The sequence below is a fragment of the Neomonachus schauinslandi genome, chromosome 3 (assembly GCF_002201575.2).
Source record: "Neomonachus schauinslandi chromosome 3, ASM220157v2, whole genome shotgun sequence".
Taxonomy (NCBI): domain Eukaryota; kingdom Metazoa; phylum Chordata; class Mammalia; order Carnivora; family Phocidae; genus Neomonachus; species Neomonachus schauinslandi.
In genome coordinates this window covers 141,432,233-141,452,150 of record NC_058405.1, presented here as the reverse complement: position 1 = coordinate 141,452,150, position 19,918 = coordinate 141,432,233, and the positions used below count along the sequence as shown (strand labels likewise).

The window sequence follows — 19,918 nt, the reverse complement described above, 5'->3', positions numbered from 1 at the left end:
TACTGACTGTTGGAACTTTTGGGCCTTTCACATCCAATTACCTCTAGCCAAAAAGGGTTATTAGTCTTCCTTTTACAAACAGGGGTGTGCCCCAGTTCTTGATACCTATGCACAATAAAAAGAGGTAAAAGGGAGTAAAAACAAATTAATCCACAGTATGTGGAAGGACACAGGGCAAACATTCTAAATCCATGCTGTCCAATACAGTAGCCCCTAGTTACCTGTGGCTATTAAGCACTTAGAGTAGATGGTGTGAACTGAAATATGTTGTAAATGTAAAATATCCACCAGATTTCAAAAATATTGTGCCAAAAAAAAAAAAGTTAAAATAGCTCATCAATAATTTCATGTTGATTACATGTTGAAATAATAATTTTGGATATTTGAGTTAATAAAAATATATTAAAATCAATTTCACATAGTTCTTAATTTTTAATGTGGCTACTAGAAAATAAAAAATTACATAGGTGGTTTGCATTATATTTTTATTAAATAGCACTATTTTAAATCAAGCCACCTGAACTTAAAAGAGTTTAGCTAATTTTCTTCATTTGTAATTCTTCCTAAGTTTGTTTATAACAAAAGAAAAAGAGATACATATCTGCCGCTTTACACAATCTGCATTTCCTGTACCCTTTCACACATTTTCATACAACCTCTCAGCATGCCTTGCTAACAGCAGTGAATATGAAATAAACATATTAATACGATATAGATTACACCTGAAAATAGATCAGAAAACATTATGCTGTCACTAATGAACTAGTGTTTTTATCATGCAGCCAGTAACTTTTACACATTTTCATTAAAACAAAGCCATGAAAACAAATCCATTCCAAGAGGTAGGTAGTAGGCCAACCATAAGGCAACCTAATTCCTAGAATTCCATCTGCCAGCAAGGTGTGGAAGGCCACATACACTTCCAGCTAATGCCAACTGGGCTTCTACTGAATCGCCTGTTGCTTGTGATATTCAGGCCTTTGAATCTCCATGTGTAACAACTAGAAAAGCAAAACTTCCTTGTAAACTTCCATTATTAAAACACAGACATGGACACACATCACATTTTTTTCTTTAGTCACTAAATATTTCATAGTCAGGAGAGCACTGTCTTACTGGAGGATTAAAAAAATAAAATTATAAAATCTCCTTATCCCTATTTGAAAACAGTGTTTTTTAACAGATTTCAAATTGAACTGCATCTGGACCATTTTCCCCCCAGAATCATTCATTTGTCAATTAGTTACACAACTCAGGTTGCAGGCTAATCCGTTACTTCTAAATCCCAACTCCTCTTTCAATACCCTGGCAAAGGCTTCCTACTGCCCTTCATGTCAAGATGCTTACTTACCTTCAGTTGTGAGAGGTTCATTGGGCCACTTCTGGCCTTTTTTCTACTCCTCTGCCTATTCCTTCCATTGTGCTTGAGGTGTTCTCTCAACCCCTCCATCTCGAAATCATCTCTTTGTTCTATTTCCACGTCTTATTCTTTACACATTCATAGCTGGCAGGTGGACTTCCAGAACTCAAGGCAAACCATAATTTTATTTTTTTTTTCCCCAGCTATTTAGGAAGCTCTTTAAATTCTACTTTCTACATGCAAGCTCTCAATTTTCTGGAGGCTATCTAGTTATTTCTCTCCCACCTATCTTTCTTGAATAAGTGACAGACTATTTTACTTTGTTTCTTTGCACCAGCTGACATTAAATGTTCATTTATAAAACTCCAGAAGTTAGAAAAAACTTTGTGGTCCCCTAAACTTCCTGAAATGTTATGCGTAAGTATTTCTCTGAAGAGTTGGTTCATAGCTTTCAATAGGTTTTTGAAGCAGTCCTAGTTGTACTACCCCTCTCATGTTGTTTCCAGTTTGTGTCTCTTTAAGAGCTTGTGTGAATTCATATCCTTCATCTAGTCATTATGAATCTTGATATTTTTATTATTAATATAAGCTCCTTATAATACATATTTTTTGCAATGTTGCTGCGAATATTTTTCCTGTGTTTAAAATTTTGTTCCTTTCATAGCACAAGAGCTCTTACTTTATCTCAATCATCTCCTTTATGATTTTGCTTATGGATTAAAAATTAAAGTTAATCTTCGGGGTCTGATCACGGCCACCATACTATACAGCTCCAGGGTGCCACGTCTACTATACTCTGTGCTGTGCTATGCCCAACAGAGTACAGTATAAATGACACCCACAATGTGGATGTTCCGGAACAACCAACAATACATATGCCCATTCCCCAAAGTTTTCTAACAGTTTGACTTTTTACAATATAATTAAGATTTTCATCCATCGGGAGCTTATATTATAAAAGTTGTGACTAACAATTTTTTAAAAACACTATTTGTTTATTCCAATTTCACATAATAAGTAATCTTAACTCCATGTTTTGGAAAGTTACTTTAACAAAGTATTTGTTTAATATATTAACAAGTTTATTAAAATTATTCTAAAATGTAATGCAAGAACATTACACTAAGAGATGAAAATATAAGGAAACATGAGACCCATACCCAAGTCTAGTTGGGAAGAAAGGGCAAATGACAAGAGGCAATAAATAGCAGAGAATAAATAATATATAAGTCTCTCAAGAGATGTACAGGAAAGGCTTCACAAGATGTAGGATTTGAAATGGGCCTTAAAAGATCACTACTGGGGCGCCTAGGTGGCTCAGTCGTTAAGTGTCTGCCTTTGGCTCAGGTCATGATCCCAGGGTCCTGAGATCCAGCCCCACATCAGGCTATCTGCTCAGCGGGAAGCCTGCTTCTCCCTCTCCCACTCCGCCTATTTGTGTTCCCTCTCTCGCTGTGTCTCTCTCTGTCAAATAAATAAATAAAATCTTTTTAAAAAAAATAAATAAAAGATCACTACTGCTTAGATGAAAGCCAATCTGGGCAATGAGAGGAAGTAAACAAAGATGCAGAGCCTAGAAAACCCATGTTATGCCCAGAAGGTGGGAAACAGACCCATTTTCACTAGAGCACAGGGCTTTTATATATTAACAGGTTAAAAAAAAAAAAAAAAAAAAAAAAGTCAGGAGCCAAATGCAGAAAAGTTTGATCACTGAGATTGCTAAGATTTTATTTATTTGAGAGAGAGAGAGAGAGAGAGAATGAGCATGCAAACATGAGAGCAGGGGGAGGGGAGGGGCAGAGGGAGGAGAGAGAATCTAAAGCAAACTCCCCCCTGAGTGTGGAAACCCACGGGGGGGTTCGATCTGAGAACCCTGAGGATCATGACCTAAGATGAAACCAAAAGTCCAATGCTTAACCTACTGAGCCACCCAGGTGCCCTACAATCACTGAGATTTCTGAGGAAATTCTGTAACCAAAGGCCCCTCTGACACAGTGTGGCATTGAGTGCCTAAGGGAGATAAGAAGAGACAAAAGACGCACATAGGGCGCCTGGGTGGCTCAGTCGGTTAAGCATCTGCCTTGGGCTCAGGTCATGATCCTGGAATCCTGGGATCAAGCCCCACGTCCAGCTAGCTGCTCAGTGGGGAGGAGCCTGCTTCTCCCTCTCCCTCTGCCCCTCCCCTCCGCCCATGCTCTCTCTCAAATAAATAAATCTTAAAAAAAAAAAAGATACATGGGTGAAGAAAGAACAGTTATCACGTATAGGAAGAAATACTAAATACTAAAGAAGAGTAATTAGGAGAAAAAGAAACACTTCATGAACAACAGAAAAGAAGCTGAAAAGTAAAGAGACATAACAAGGTGAGCACTTAAAAAAAAGAAATTACAAATAAGTCACAGGAAGAAAACACTGACAGCGAAGACTGCCAAATGACATTTTTTAAATAAAATAGAAGACAAAAAGCCAGATTACAAAAAGATGAAAGAAATACATACAAGACAGAAAAGTGGAGAAGTAACTGTGTACACTGCTCAGTAAAGATAAATGAGAAGCCAGGAGATAATGAGAGAAAAGATGACAGAATTAAAAGAGCTTTTAAATAATCTCTGAAAAACAGGAAAGGTTAATAGAGATTAGAAATAAAAGAAAATGAAACAATTCAGTTTGAGGCAATGGGCCAGCACAAAAATCCCACCAGGTACACAGGTTTCCCTCTAAATAAGATAAAATTCACTAAATAATAAAAAGATTAAAAGAATATTCAAAGATACATATTTGCAAGTGTGTATATACATATGTTAAGCTCATGCACAAAGTTCAAATTTAGTATGATAGTTCAGAATTTGGGGGAGGTGTAAAAAGTAAAACGCTAGAGGAAGAATATATCTATTTTTTTTGCATGGAAGATAATTACATAGGCAGTAAAATCACACATTTGGTCATGACAGATTTTACATTAGAAATTTACTAAAAATTATTATAATTTGAAGCAATGCTATACATTTTTTTATTACATTATGATTTGCTATCATTACAATGTGGAATCTAGACCAGTAATCTGTAACTGGAAGTGATTAACCCCTTTTCCTTCCTTAAGACATTTGGAAATGGGAGGAGAAGGTGGTTTCTGGTGCCCATAATACTGGGACAAGCCCTGTTAGCATTTAGGCAGCAGAATCCAAGGATGCTCAATGTCTTCCAAGGAAAAGTACAATCTAGCACCAAATGCAAAGGGAGGCCCTAATGAGAAACACTGTAAGTAGATAAGGAAGGCTGCTTATATTGTATATTTACATTACAATAGGGTTGATTTTTAAATTCATTTCTTGTGATAAATTATTTTGATTCTGATAAAGGTCTTTGCATTCCACCTTGATTTTAATTCAGAACTTAAAAACAGACCTGTGTTCCAATAAAGGTATCTCAGTCATCCTGATGCTAAGACTTACTAATTATCCCTTGACAAATGATGAGGTAGCTAGGAGAATGTCACATGTTTAAAACAATACTTAAATAAGTATTCAGTTTTTGAAATAATATCTAGGGCAATGGTTAAGTTGAATATATGTATTTGCATTATTTTTTACCCCGAAATATGTCCATGCAATTTTTATACATCTAAAGTTCCCTAAAGTAAAGCAATTTAAGCTGAAGTTTATTTAAAATTAAGAAGGTCTGTAAGGATTATAATGGCAATATACAGAAGTACTGCAATGGACTAAAACACAACAGATACAAGTTCACAATGATTCTAAAAAGGATACTAGGAAACCAACTCTTATTTTGAAAAAGCACTAAAAATAAAACTGATAAACAGGAAAAAGAATTAAACACTTACTCTGCCTTCACTAGGTAACTTACCCAACTGGGTAAACAAATGGAAGATGGGGTAAGTTTCTCTTTAGAGATCTATTCCAATAGTTACTAACATCACAAAAAGAGAATCAGATCTTACAAGTCTACTGAAAGAAAAGCATACTACCTATGAGGCAGTTGTGCAGGAAGGAAGGAAGGAAGGTAGGAAGGAAGGAAGGAAGGAAGGGAGGGAATCAAACCTGAATCTGATCAAGTCTCTTAATCTAACTTCCAAATTTAAAGGAAACACTGAACGCAAAGAAAGATATTAAATTACACCATAGGAATGCAATAAGCAAAATCCAGACTCTCAGAAACACCACCCAGTTCTTTCATTAAATTGCAAAAATGGGGGAAAAAAAAAAAGGAGAGAGAGAATTTACAGATTAGAAGAGATATAAAAGACATACCAACCAATCTCAGTGCGTCTACTTTTTTGGATACTGATTCAGATAAGTCTGGGGAGTGGGGGTCGGGAGGACAGTTGTCTAGGACATCCATGAGACATTTGTAAATTTGAACAATTAAGGAACTTAGATTTAAAATATGTAGGTGTGTTAATGACATTGTAGTTAAAAGGAGTCCCTATTTTTTGAAAATACACAGCAAAATATCTGTTCTTTAAAAATGCAGATGAAATGATGTCTGAGATTTGCTTCAGTGTAATAATGGGAGGGTGAAATGGATGGAATGACAGATGAAACAAGACTGGTCAAGGGTTGGTAACTATTGAAACTGGGTGAAGGCTACATGGGGATTCTTCCTAATAGTCTATTTACTTTCGTGTATGTTTCAAATTGTCCATAATAAAACGTTAATTTTAAAAAACTAAGAAACCTCAGCAGGAGGGGAAAGCAATCATTTGCAACATGTTTACTTTAGGGTTTTAAAAAAGAACAAAATGAATGCTTGGCACAGTCCTCTAATGGATATGGGGATATTAAGCATCTGGGAAGATATAACAGAAATGTCTTTTAAAATTTTAAACGACACTGGTGTAAATAAAATAAAGAAAATCTAAAGGTATACTAGTTAAAACTGCCATTGAATTCCACATGGAACACATGCACCTAAACTCATGTTCAAACCCATCAAATGCCAGATTTTTTCTCATTGTGAGAGCACGTAAATTTATCACAAGCATATATATTGCAAACCCAACAAATATTACCAATACCCTTAGAAACAAGTGTGAAACAAAAATAAAACCATAAAGCCAAGGCCTTATGGTGTCCTCTATATTTTGTTGTTACTACTCTTTAAATTGAGAAGACTAAGGAAAGCAATAGGAAGCCATAAAAAACATGTAGCCACAATCTTCTGAGATCGATTCTCTTGGGGACCCTGAATAAATGGATTCTTGACCTACTAAAATTTAATGTGAAAAAATGATCCATTTGTAAAGGACCTATAAGATTGTAAATGGCAAAACGAACTACAAATAACCACCCTCAGAAAGGGAATGAATGTTGTTTATAAAAAGTGAGAGGCGTGGATGTAAAGGGGGTGATCATCATGATGATTTATAAGTAAAGGAAAATAAAATAAAAAGGTAACAAAATTCATGCTTCCCTAGGCCTTTCATTCAGACCAAAACATGTGGAGCTATACTCCCATAAGCAATTTCAGACAAGAGATGTCTTTATTTTTCCCCAGACAAGCTAGAAGTTAAACAGAATGACAAAGTGTATTTGCTCTGGGACAGTGAAGCAGCAAAGGAACTTTGGAAGGGCCTAACTGGTTCAAATCCCTCCAAAAGAGGCAGACTGAACTACAGACAATGAATGAAGATGGAATTACCACAATTCCTTTCAGTTTCGTTTGCTGCAAATAACCATTAAGTTAAAATAATTATAACATATGCTCAGGACCAAGAAGGGACTGAAATTTTTTTAAATGTAATGATCTTGGAAATTTGGCCCTATTGCTGTTATTCTTGAGGTTACTCGCTTCTTACTGACCATCACATCCAAAACAGGTGCTATAAATAAGCTTATGCTGTTTATCTACACACCCTTATAAAACCAATGAAATGTGAACAAAGAGAAAAATGTCAAAGCTTTAGAATCTAACTTTAAGACTGCCTTTAGACAAAATGCAAGGCACAGATTGATTCATAAAACTCATTAGTTTCATTAATCTAAAACAAACTATATAAACCAAGCAGGTCACTCTGAGAACATTAGTAGGTCTGTTTCGCTAAGTGGACCAGCTCCTTTCCCAAAGAGACTCATAAGAAAAAAGCCAATCCCCATACTACTATCTGGGAATAATTTCTGTGTAAGTTCACAAATTTAGGAAAAACAGTGATTAAATGAACTATGAAACTATAAAAAACAAGACAAAATTAAGAGGACTCTAACATGAAGCCAAATTTGTTAAAAAGTGAGATCTAGTGCCAGTATCAAAAAATAGTAAGTGCACATGCTGCTGAGAAATCAGCATTCAAATTCTCCTAAAATCCTATGTGATTGGGGCTTTTCTCCATAAAGCTAGGAATTCTTATCTGCAGAGGGATTTTTTTCCAACTTCAAAGCAATTCATAAACATGGACTGCTTCACAATACCCCAGAGAAAAAAGGAGAGGTAGATTTAAAGATATTCCTCTGCCCACAGGAAAGCCATACACAAAGAACTACAAGGCAGAGAACAAAGATTTGCCTTTTCTGTTGTGATCATACTCAGTCCCTGACCTTCTTTCTTACGGGGGAAGAGAATAACGCAAGAGAGCGGACAAGTGGGGAACGTTCCCTGAAAAAAAAAAAAAAAAAAGCTTAAAAAAAAAAAAAAAAAAAAAATAAAATTCAAAAAAAAAAAAAAAAAAAGGTAAGAAAGCCTAGCACCCCCCAAGCCAAAGAAGGAAACTCTTTTCTTTCTCCAACTCACCATATGGACCTTACATGCCAGGTCCTAAAACCCTACAACAAACAGTATTTTTGGATCCTTTGAGAAACTATAAACAAACAAATGGGAGATAAACTTACACTTAGCATGCACCTACAGACCCATAATCAACTGTGAATGTTTTTACCAGATCTCTCAAGCGGCACTGTACAAAAGCAGAAGTGCTTACTTTTATGTCAAAAAGTAAACCTAGATTTTTGCCCCGCATCTGTTATGTATATGCACTACATATGTGACATTTGGCAATTTTCTCAACTACTCTAAGATTCAGTTTTGAAATCTTAACAAGAATGATTCTTTAGAGGGTTCCTTGGGGAATTAAACACGTTAGTGTATTAATATGTACTATACTATGGAATCCAGTACAGTGTCAGGCTGGATGCTCAATTATTTCCTCTTTTGAAGTAAAAGTCATCTATTCACGGAAGTATATATCCTTTGTGGCAGAAAAACTGATTTCGCACTGAATATCCATATGCTCCCCCACATTTTCCAGCCACCTTGCAGTTAGTTGAGGCCATGTTATTAATTCAGGTCTTACTTCCAGATCAAAGCACTTAAAAGCTGGCACATGACCCTCTAACTCTCTTGCTTGGACACATGTTTCAAATGGCAGAGCTACACAAGATGCAAGAAGCACAGATCTGAGTCCACATGTGAAAGAGCTACCCAGGAGAGCTCCTGGACCTACAGTGGACTTCATATGAGAAAGAGAAATAAACCTTTGTATGTTTATGGTTTTGAGCCTTCTAGGTTGGTTTGTTAACTCAACACAGCAAGATTAAATGTATCCTTTTACTGCCCAATTGTACTCAAATGCTGCAGGACAAAACGCATACATAAAAATGGCAAATCCTATGTTTAAGTATTAAAGGAGGTCTTGCTTTCGGTGTAATTCTGTATATTTAGAAAAAATGGAATGATTAAAAGACAATACTTAGTAACCAAGTGGAAAAGTAATCCAATATACACAACTTAAAAAAAAATTGATACTTACATAGCTTCACCTTAAGCATAAAGATTTCTAAAATCAAGAGTCTTAAGTTTTTTTCTAATCAGACATACAAGTCATATAACAACAACAACAAAAGCAGTTATCCAAAAATAAAAAGCGAGAAAGTGGAAACTGCTATTAGGAAACAGGTTAAAAGAAAGGAAAGCAGACCAACTTCAAAACACTTTCATGAAGTGGCTGCAGTCAATTGTCATTGTAACACAGGCAGAACAGGACCACAACTGCTTATCCACAATTCTGGAACCCCAAAAGCTCTAAAAATCAAAGGTTTTTAAAATAAGTTTGGAGAAAAATAATTTGGCAGCAACACCAAACATGAACTAACCTGAAACTACTTGTAGTCTCTATCCATTTAGTATAAATATTCATACATTTTTGGTGGAGAAATATTATGTGTTTGAAGGTCCCACTGGGGTTGTTACATAAGATACAGCAAACACATCATATGCCCTTTCTAAAATCTAAAATTTTCTGTACTCTGAAACACATCTGGCCCCAAGGGTTGGAAATAAAAGATTGTGGACTTAGAACAATAACAGAAGTGAATAATCCAGATGTGTACTGTCTTAATGATGAAACTAAAAAGCAAATCAAGAGCATGGCTTTCTAACCTGTTTGCAATTCAATGTACAGCTGAATTTTGATGATTTTCCAATGTTATTTCTCCTTGATGCATCGTACCTCAGTATTTCTGGTAGAACACAGATACAACAGCCTAAAGCTAGATCATGCAGGGGTATAATTAACTGGTAGAAGACAGAAGAGAAATGAAAATACTGCCGAAAGCATTTCTGGCCTCAACAGACCATAATTTAACAGGTATTCAAGGTAGCCATTCCTGTGGTTTCACATAAAAAACAACATACACACATGTCAAAAAATATACAAGAAATGTAAGCCATAGCATGGGATTAGTGGGAGGTAGAGCCATCAGCTCTGAGGAAGGTGTACGAGAATATACTAAGCAGTCATCACTAATAAGACAGGAAAATGGTAAAAAGAAAACTATGCAACAATTCAGGCAGCAAGGTATCAGAGTAAATATCTACAGCAGGATTTCTCAACCTGAGCACTACTGACATTTTAGTCCAGATGATTCTTTGTTGTAGAGGGGTTGTCCTACACACTGCAGGGCATTTAGCAGCATCCCTACCTCTACTCACTAAGTATCAGTAGCAACCCCCCTTCCCCCCAAGTTGAGAAAGCAAAAAAGTCTCCAGGCCTTGACAACTGTTCCTTAAGCTGTTTTTTTTTTTTTTTTTTGAGGGGGGTGGAGCTGGTAGGCAAGAGTAGGGTGGCAAAAATCACCCCCAGTTGAGAACCACTAATCTAGAGGCAAGAGAAAGAATAAAAATTTAAAGGGACTTTCTTCTTCTAGATTCTAATAAAATGCCAAATATACTTCCCTGTCAAATGCAGTATAGGAAGAAAAAAAAATCATTTCTATTTCTCTAAATCTACAAGTGGTTTTATCATATGTTTTTAATCTCTACTTTGTAGGGAAGATGAGAATGGCAGATCAAGCTCTCCATTCTCAATCCGAATGCCCCTGCACTCAAAGCAAGAAAGATTTGCTGATTTTCTTGTAACTAAACATATCTACCCATCTGTTGTTACAGCAACTCTTTTCAAGGAGGGAATAAGGTACCAATTGGTTAACTACAGAAAGTTGACCAAACAACCGGTAGTAAATGCACACAGTTTTCACCTACCTTCTAACTATATTATCTGCTTTGAACATAATAGGTCCCTAATAAAAATGTGACCTTTTGGGGGGAAAAATATTGTTTTCAATCATGTCATTCTTTTGGAAAAAGTTTTCAGTCACAACAGCACTGGGTCCTCCTGCTGTGCTGGCACATATGAGACAAATAATTAGGCTTATTGTAATTATCAATTTCCTTTTATAATAGAAACAGGAACTAAATGCCTTTGAATAATCATACTAAAAATCGTAACTATGAAAAAAAAAGTAAAGACTATATGGGATTTTTTTAAAAGATTTTATTTATTTATTTGAGAGACAGAGAGAGAGATCTCAGAGGGAGAGGGAGAAGCAGGCTCCCCGCTGAGCAGGGAACCCAAGGTGGGGGGGGGAAGTGGGGCTTGATCCCAGGAATGTGGGATCATGACCTGAGCCAAAGGCAGACGCTTAACCGACTGAGCATCCCAGGTACCCCTATATGGGATTTTTAATAGATCTTCTCCAATCCAAAGTCAGCTTTGCCTGGAATTTCTATTCCTGTCAATTTGACAGACTTCAATTTATCTATTAATTTAACAAATCTTCACAAGCAAAACACGGCGTAAAGCAAGAGTTACAAAAATGTATAAGACCATCCTCCTTTCAAAGGAACACTATTGCAGAAGGTAGACAACAATACTTATAGTATACAGCATCATCATACTGTATTACGTGTTTCAGCTGTGCTGAAGCTCGTATTAGCTTAATGAAACATAAAACATCATTTAAAATTATGAGTAATGCCCAAGTCTCAAAAAAAATCCTCAGGATTTTTGAGTCTGTGCAGATGCCAAAATTTAATTAATAAAATAATAAGAACTATCCATCAGTAGATGACCACAATGGGGTGGTATGAAAAACACCTTCAACGAGAGTAGTTCTATATTTAATCTTTTAGAAAGAGAGCTTCCAATTAAGATTTAATTTTTGTAAAAAAAGGAGTTCTAAAATTTTTTTTGAAGAGTTGAAAATAAAAGGACTAGATGATTAAAGAGATATAATTTCATTTTACAAAAGAGGGTATCTTCCTTCACATAGCACACACTGCCTAATATCAACAGTAACAGCAATCACATGTGTAAGTAAAAAAGAAAAAAGTAATCTATGTATGTATGTGGGAGGCTTTAAAATCAAGCACTGCAGGGGCACTGGGGTGGCTCAGTAGGTTAAGCATCCCGATTCTTATTTTGTCTCAGGTCATGATCTCAAGGTTGTGAGTTTGAGCCCCAAGTTGGCTCTGTCCTGGTCGTGGAGCCTGCTTATTAACATTCTCTCTCTCTCCCTCTCCCTCTGTCCCCTCAAATTAAATTAAAATTAAATAAAATACAGGGCTGTATAAGCGACCAACTAAGTTATGCAGATATCACGTTATTTTGATTATTACCTTTTGTTTATTACAAAAAGCTTCCAAAATCACAGACAAGGAAAAAAACTGCTATGTGTAGATAACTGGCAAACTATATCAATTCAGAATCTAAGTTTTCCAAATACTGATATAATCTCATTCTCAGTAAAACTGCAAATTTTTATAACAGGGTATTTAAAAGGGAAAACATTAACTATCACCCTTATTTTAAAATTTTTCATTATAATTTACTGCAGAGAGTCAGAGCATTCTCTATTGAATTAAGTTATCATTAACCTCATGCATATTCCTTTAAAAGGGGTATACTATTTCTCCATCTTTGCCCAATGCCCTCGATTAATTTTTTTTACTCAAGTTCCAAGGAACTCCTTTTACATATATATATATGTAAACAGACACATATATGTATACAAACACATATATATATACAAACACAAAATTTTGCTTGATCTTTCTCAAAGAAATAGGCGCTAAACTGCTTAAAATAAAATTACTCCTATAGTACGATGCTGACCCACTAGAGAAAATGCCAGCAAGAGTGAGGGCATGTGTCTAAACTGCCTCTCTCCCTTTAATTATGCTGTGGTCACTTTACTGACCCAATTTACACCATTATAAAACTTTAAAACATACTAACTCATTTAATCCTCACAATAAACCTATTGGGGGGCATTATTTTAATCTCCATTTTACATTTAAGAAAAGTGAAACAAAGAAATAATAACCTAACTGATCTAAAATAACATAAAATTAATAAGAGGCAGACCAGGGATTTGAACCCAGACCAATGTTTCTGAAACTTAATATACATACAATTCACCTGGGAATCTTGCTGAAATTCAGTTTCTGATTCAGTACTTCTGCAGTACGGGAATGTAACAATCTTACCTGTGATGCAGACACTGCTGATCTGAAGATCACCCTATGAGCAGCAAAGCTAGTCTACCCTAGAAAATAGTGGCACGTGGTAGTAACCCGCAGGAGGTAAAGTTCACGCACAGTTAGACAATGAAAGCCTTATGAGGAAATCAAGAGTTGCCAGCTTCTGGTTTAGAACTTAATTGCTTCTTGTATTAATTTTGTTTTTAAAAGAAGGAGGTTAGCAAAATTTACAATATAATACCTTTCAAGTTCTGCAAGCACACACATCAATACTGTAGTAACCTAATACTATTACATCTCCCTCCAATAAGGCCTTTCCCACAGCCAAAAACTATTTACAAATGCCCCTGAATTTAACTTTAACACAGATTCAATCTCAACATATTGAAAAATAGTTTGAGTGTGTATTTGTGCCTTCTCATATATGGAAAGAATTAGAGGTTGAGTTAAAAATCCAGCAACTTCCTAAATGTTTGCCACTTCTATAAGTGGTTACTGTGAGGACAAAGGCACCCTTTGCGAAACAGAGGGAACATAAATGTCTTAATTGCACATTACTCAACAATTCTAGTCAATCACTTTCTCCAAAAACAGACAGGGAAATGCCCATAACACAAGTTCCCTTTATTCTCGTTGATGTATGAACTATTTATTCCATAATTTAGAATACAGTATGTAAACAATAAAAATTAAAATCACTACATAAATATTAAATCCCTAATGTTTAGAATGCTCTGGCCTAAGGAACTCCCAATACCTAAAAACTGAAATGCCGTCAAATCATTGGAAATAACATTTTATCAAACTTTCATACTATCAGGAAAAGAAGTATCATTATTATCAAAATATATTCAAACCTGTTTAAAGCCACACACTTAATTCAACAGTTAGGTCTATCCTAAGATCACTCTCAGTGTACACATATTAGACACAGCTATATAACAGCAAAGGAATATATAACATAAGAAAAAGGATGTTTTATTAATAAAACACAGGAAGGGAGGAAGGGATCTAAGAGAATTCTTAGTCTCATCTGAGTAATTTTGGTTTTGCTGCGTTTTCTTGTATTTCAATCAACTTTTTCCTGAATGTACACAGATATACTTTACACTTCTTCCCTGAGGAAGAATTGTATCTGTCACATACTTTGACAAGCTTGTAAAAATTATTTTTAAAACCATAATGGAATTCTGATTAATTAGCTCCACATGAAAGTCAAACATCAAAGTCAAAAAAGTATTAGATTTCATAGATTTCAAATATGAATTCACACATTTTAGAATTTATTAATATAGAATCCCATTTTAAAGTATAACATAAATTAATAAATTTAAACTGTACAATCACTGTAAAGCTAAAATCCTCACCCATGCACCAAATTACAAGAACACCATAATTGTATATGATATGAAGGTAAAAATACAACACAAATTCAGCCTTAGCTGTCAAAATTCTAAAATGTCTCCACTAAACAGTCAATATTCCAAATCCCTGCTCAAAAACTAGATCATCTTCCACCCAAAAAAATTTCTAACACTTATAATAAAAGACACAGAAGTATCTGGCTATTTTACATGTCAGGCATATGAAGAAGACCGTCCCCGAACTAGTAAGACAACAACTTCTCCCAGTTCCCTGTTAAGACTGATATTTTCTGTTTGTTTTTTCTTCAGTCACATAGCCACAAAGAAATTCAAATATTAAAAGAACTGGAGACCTGAAATATGTAACTTGCAATAGTTTACAATCATCACAAGTTGTGACCTGGGAAAGCACAGATGATGTAGTCCATGTTATTGTTCCCAAGCCCACAGGTTCGCTATTTCACTGATCACTAAATGTGAAGCATTACTTCCTGAACTGAAATGAAATATCGTATATAAACAGAAAAATAAACAAGTTAAACTTTCTGCCTCCTAGAAACATTCTACTTCCTCTACAATAATCCTCAGTGCCCTTGTAGAACCATTCCTGGGTTAAACATATAAAGCATACATCTTCAGCAACAGCAACACTACACTCCTGCTCCAAGGGCATTCAGCACATCGTCTACTGGGCTCTATAGATTTATGCACATACACTAGTTTGCGCCACTTGTAAGAAATCAACAGAAACCTTTAAAAATATTTGACCTTACATGCAATTTTAAAACACTTAAGAGTTTTGAATTGATAGATCTTTATATCTTTTATAAAGGGAAATATCAGAATACACTCTGCAAGGTAAGTGATTCTTCCAGGGAGCAAATTTAACTTGACCTCACTAAATGGCTACAGATTTGACATACCAATGAGAAGGCTGGAAGCAATACTTTTATTTATTCTCTAAAGCAGCACTGTTCAACAGAAATGTAATACAAGCCACATACATAATTTTAAATTTTCTAATAACCACATTAAAACGGTAAAAAATAAATAAAACATTCTATATAACTCAACATATCCAACATATTATCATTCAAACATGTAACAGATACTTTTAAAAATCAATAAGGTATTTTACATTCTTTCCCTCATACTAAGTTTCCAAAATTCAATGTGTATCTTATACTTAGAGCACATCTCATTTTGGACAACTAAAGCGGTCAACAGCCACAGGTGGCTCATGGCTGCATTACTGGGCAGCACAGCTCTTAATCCTTTGAGATCTGACATACCACTACCTGTTTAAAATTAGTTTACATTCATGTTTGCCTTTTGAACTGAAAATAGCTGATTATAAATATGAGCCAAACTGTTAATTCACTACATAAATCAGGATCAGATCACATTATCTAAGGATCTGGTTAATACACACAAGAAGCAATTGAATTAAACCCAATTATATCTCAAGTAGACTTCAGAGATAGGTCTGATCATCACAAGTGAACACAACTTATACCAAAAATACAGGTAAGACGAGAATACATTTTCATATCAAGCCATAACTCTGCCTTATTCCTAGCCACCACTCTCGCTGTTGAGCACGTATCTGTATGCAAATTATCTACAAAACTGCTTTTCCTAAGTTTGACGAATTTTGGAAGCCATATAGTCACTGTTGAAAACAGAGCACTAAGTAAGACAAACTGAAAAAACGTTTTACAAACTAAATTGTCAACCAGTTACTTTTAATGCACCTTACATCAACCAACAATTTTAAATTATTCTACATGAGTTTCACTGAAATGAATTCCTCCTACAAATTCCAGTTCATTTACTCCTTTTCATACACATATTTCAAGGACCAAAATTACTAAGAATTTTCCAAAGTAATTAAGACGTTTGATTAAAATGTAAATAATTCCAACAATACATTCTCTAGAAAACAACTAAAAGCATTAGCTTAGCACATAAAATTTGTCCTTAAGGCACATTACAGAATAAATCAAACAGAAACTATACTCTTGCTTACTGCATTTACATTTTGTAACACCACATTCAGCAATTTCTAAATTTGGAAGGTCAGTTCAGATTGCACACAAACAGTAACTTTAAAGCTTAGCAAAATTTTAGAAGTTTCTGCAATGTACTTCTGAATAAACACTCTACAGAAATGTTACAACAGAACAAAAATCAGCACCATTCACACTAATCTCAATAAGGAGCATAAAATCAGTATATTCAGAAATCTAAAATGTATGATACATGCTAAAGAGTATTTTTCCCCCAAACTTGTTTAATTCACCTTAGACAATTTTTATTTAATCCACTTGCAAAGCTGAAGAGAAGCAAATGTAGCTTCTTCCGCAGCACACATATCCAAAGCCGATGCATTAATCTCTTGATATTTTTCCACATTTTGTAATCAAAACAACAAAATTTCTTTCTTACCTGCAGTTAGGAGGAGGATCAAGAGTTATTTCAGCTAGCTCCTTCTGAATTCTGTTAGTGAAATGAGAACAGACAAAAAGGATTTGAGATAGTCTACAGAATAACCGGGGAATTACACTGCCCTCTACCACCATGCAGTTAAATGCAAGGCTGGCTTTGCCTTCAGTAATGCTAACATGGCTGCTTCCTCTTTGTTCTCAGAGGCATAACCCAAATCCCTTAACAGAAACTTTGCAGCTCTTTTTCTCACTTGCTACTGTAAATAAGTATGACATTCACACCTGATTTGAGAAATAGTCCTCTACTAGTACTCAATAATGGCTGTAAAATCTATTTTAAAACACTTTTTACCAAAGAAATTCTCTTTTCAAGCTTATATGCAAATGAGACAAGAAGGGAGGAGGGAAGGCACTAGAATATTTGACAATGACTTCAAGTCACTTTTACAGAGGTAAGAATTAACAAGCTATTACATGAGTACATTAACGCTTCTGACAATATTTTATGTGAAAAAAAGTTTAAAATTTACAAACATCTTTACCAGGGAAAAACTTCTAAAGGACTCTGACATTCTTAGTTAACCAATTGTTTTCCTTAAGTACAGCACTAAAATTGAATAAATTTGGAAGGAAAGAAATAATAAGATATATAGCCTAGTTAAGAGGGAAAAAAGCAGTTCTCTGATTTTATTCAAATTTAAAATGCTTTCAAAACTTAAGATGTGTTTAACATGCTCCTCAACAGGATTACAGCAAATTGAGGAGGACTCTAAATTATTTAAAAGACTGCTGTTATTTAATAAAATATTCTCAAATTACTAATACTTGGTTATTGATAAAAGTCAAAGTCCACAGAAAAATAAGATTACTTCTAAATCACGACAGAACACAATATTTGAACAGTTTTTATATTTTCTTTTTCCTTTAGTTGTGATCAATAAAAATGAACAAAATGTCAATATTGGCTAATGCTATAGACACATCTGATGTATAATTAATAGAATTCATGGATATTCCCCTACTACTACCAATGGAGTCCCCTTGACAGAATCTTTTTTTTTTTTTGCCATCAAAGATAATATAAATCAACAGGAAACAAATGACCTTTCATATATACCCAACAAAATATGTTTCTTCTGCTGTTGAGTACTAACATGTCAAGCATATCCACAAGTTTCAGAGTGAAGAGTCACAAGCACAATGAAAGTTTTCAATAGCCACGTGCCACCCAAAATTGTAAATGGCTACTTTTTGGTTTTATTTGCATTCACAAGAATATAAGGCATAACCATAAGTTAGCTACAAAAAAGTAGTACCTGCGATGCATGGCTTAAAGTCATGCTTGTAAAATTGAAAGCAAATTTGGAGCAAAATTTTAAATCTGCTTTCAAATATAGCCAAGGCCTTGAATTTACAAATTTTCTAGCAAACATAATCATGTCTAATCATTAAGTTTCATGGAGAAGCGCTGCTGATCTCTAGAAGTGTCAATTTCAAAGAAGAAGAGTATGACTCATAAAAAGGAACATCCTCAATGTACCAGCTAATTTGGGCTCACCAAATTTTCCTTGCCAACTCCTAAAACAATCTGTCAGAATGTTAGTCCAAGCTCTCTACTCAAGGACACTCTTACTGAAGTTACCAAAGTACAGAGTAAGTTTGCTTAAAAGTACAATTCCAGGGAGGTGGCTTATATACCACCTAAAGAATGACAACCCATTCAAGTGCAAATAAAAGTGATCACGAAGTAAATATTTTTGAACCAATGCCACTGATGTAAAACCAACAAAAGTGTCCAACCATTTGGAAGACCTGATAATGTCTTAATCCTTTTACACATTACCTTTTAGCACTAGTGGATAACTTAGCAGTGGTTTTGCTAGAGAGTTTGGTGTTTTTCTTCTGCTGGGTGGCAGAAGGTTTTCTTTCTTCCTGTTCTTCAGGTTCTGGAGCGGCTGGGTCTCGCTGGTCCGCATCTGAACTACCACTGCTGGTGCTGGGGCTCTCATCATCGGACCTTTGCCTATCACTGGACATCTTGGTGAAGTTATTTCTTGGAAAACTTTTAAAGAGAAAAGGGTGGGGGGAGAAAGGAAATGTTAAGTCTAAGAAATAAACCAATGGCATTTTCTTCTCTCAATATTCACCTAAAATCGTATTTTAATGCAAAACACTTCAAAGTGTTCACACTTATCACATAGCAAGGTTACAGGGGAGGTGATGTGTCTCAAAACACCAGCGTTCAAGGATTTACCGAACTCAAGTTAGAAAACCCACTCACATTTTTTTCCATCCCTTGGACAATCTATCAATTGTCTACTTTCTCAGAAGGCATGAAACAGATTTGCCAGGGAACTTAGGCAACGAGCATTAATAACATATGACACACTGTAAATAACAGATCTCGCTGAAAAATGTTAAAAAGTCACTAATAACGTCTAAATATTTACACACTGACATTGGTCAAAGCTACCAAATTCCCTTTCCGAGAGGAAAACATACCCTGTTAATCGCCCATATGCTTATTTAAGGTGGCGATTCCTCCTCTGTGCACGTAAGCCTTTAAATACAACACTTGGGAATTTAAAAATCAACTAACAAGCTGCTCTAGCCGTTTCCACGGCCAGCAGCGAAGATTCATCCGGCCAAGACCGAGCTGCCACCCTGGGAAAAGCAGAATCCAAACTGCACCTTCTGCAAAGCTCCCAATGCCATCAAGGTTCCTCGCTCAATTTTTACATCACGAACCGACATTTTGTCCAAAATAACGAAAAAAAAAATCAGGCAAAACAAACAAACAAAGCCCCAAGAAGTGCAACAAATTTCCGCGCCCGCGGAGGCGAGCCGCGGCCGGCGGCGGCGGCCACGCAGCTCCGCGGCCCTTTGTGGGGAGGGCCGCGCGGGGGCCGCGGGCAGCGCTCGCCGCGCCGGGCGCCAAGTGATGCGAGCAGCCCGGCCGGCCCCGCCGCGGCTCGCGG

At 35.6% G+C, this 19,918-nt stretch overlaps 1 protein-coding gene across 3 annotated transcripts in view; it reads right to left on the bottom strand.

Annotated features, from left to right (window-relative positions):
• Positions 1-19,918, bottom strand: part of UBE2E3 (ubiquitin conjugating enzyme E2 E3) — an 84,630-nt gene that overhangs the window by 63,520 nt on the left and 1,192 nt on the right. The window contains exons 1-3 of one of the 3 annotated variants that reach the window (XM_021702808.2): positions 19,632-19,830; positions 18,784-19,002; positions 16,942-16,992 (exon numbers count right to left, since the gene is read on the bottom strand). In XM_021702808.2, the coding sequence (XP_021558483.1) occupies positions 16,942-16,992; positions 18,784-18,977 (245 nt within the window). In that variant the 5' untranslated portion in view covers positions 18,978-19,002; positions 19,632-19,830. Of the gene's footprint in view, positions 1-16,941; positions 16,993-18,783; positions 19,270-19,631; positions 19,831-19,918 lie in introns of those variants that run through there. The other 2 variants (XM_044913344.1, XM_021702810.2) reach the window with 2 other exon arrangements.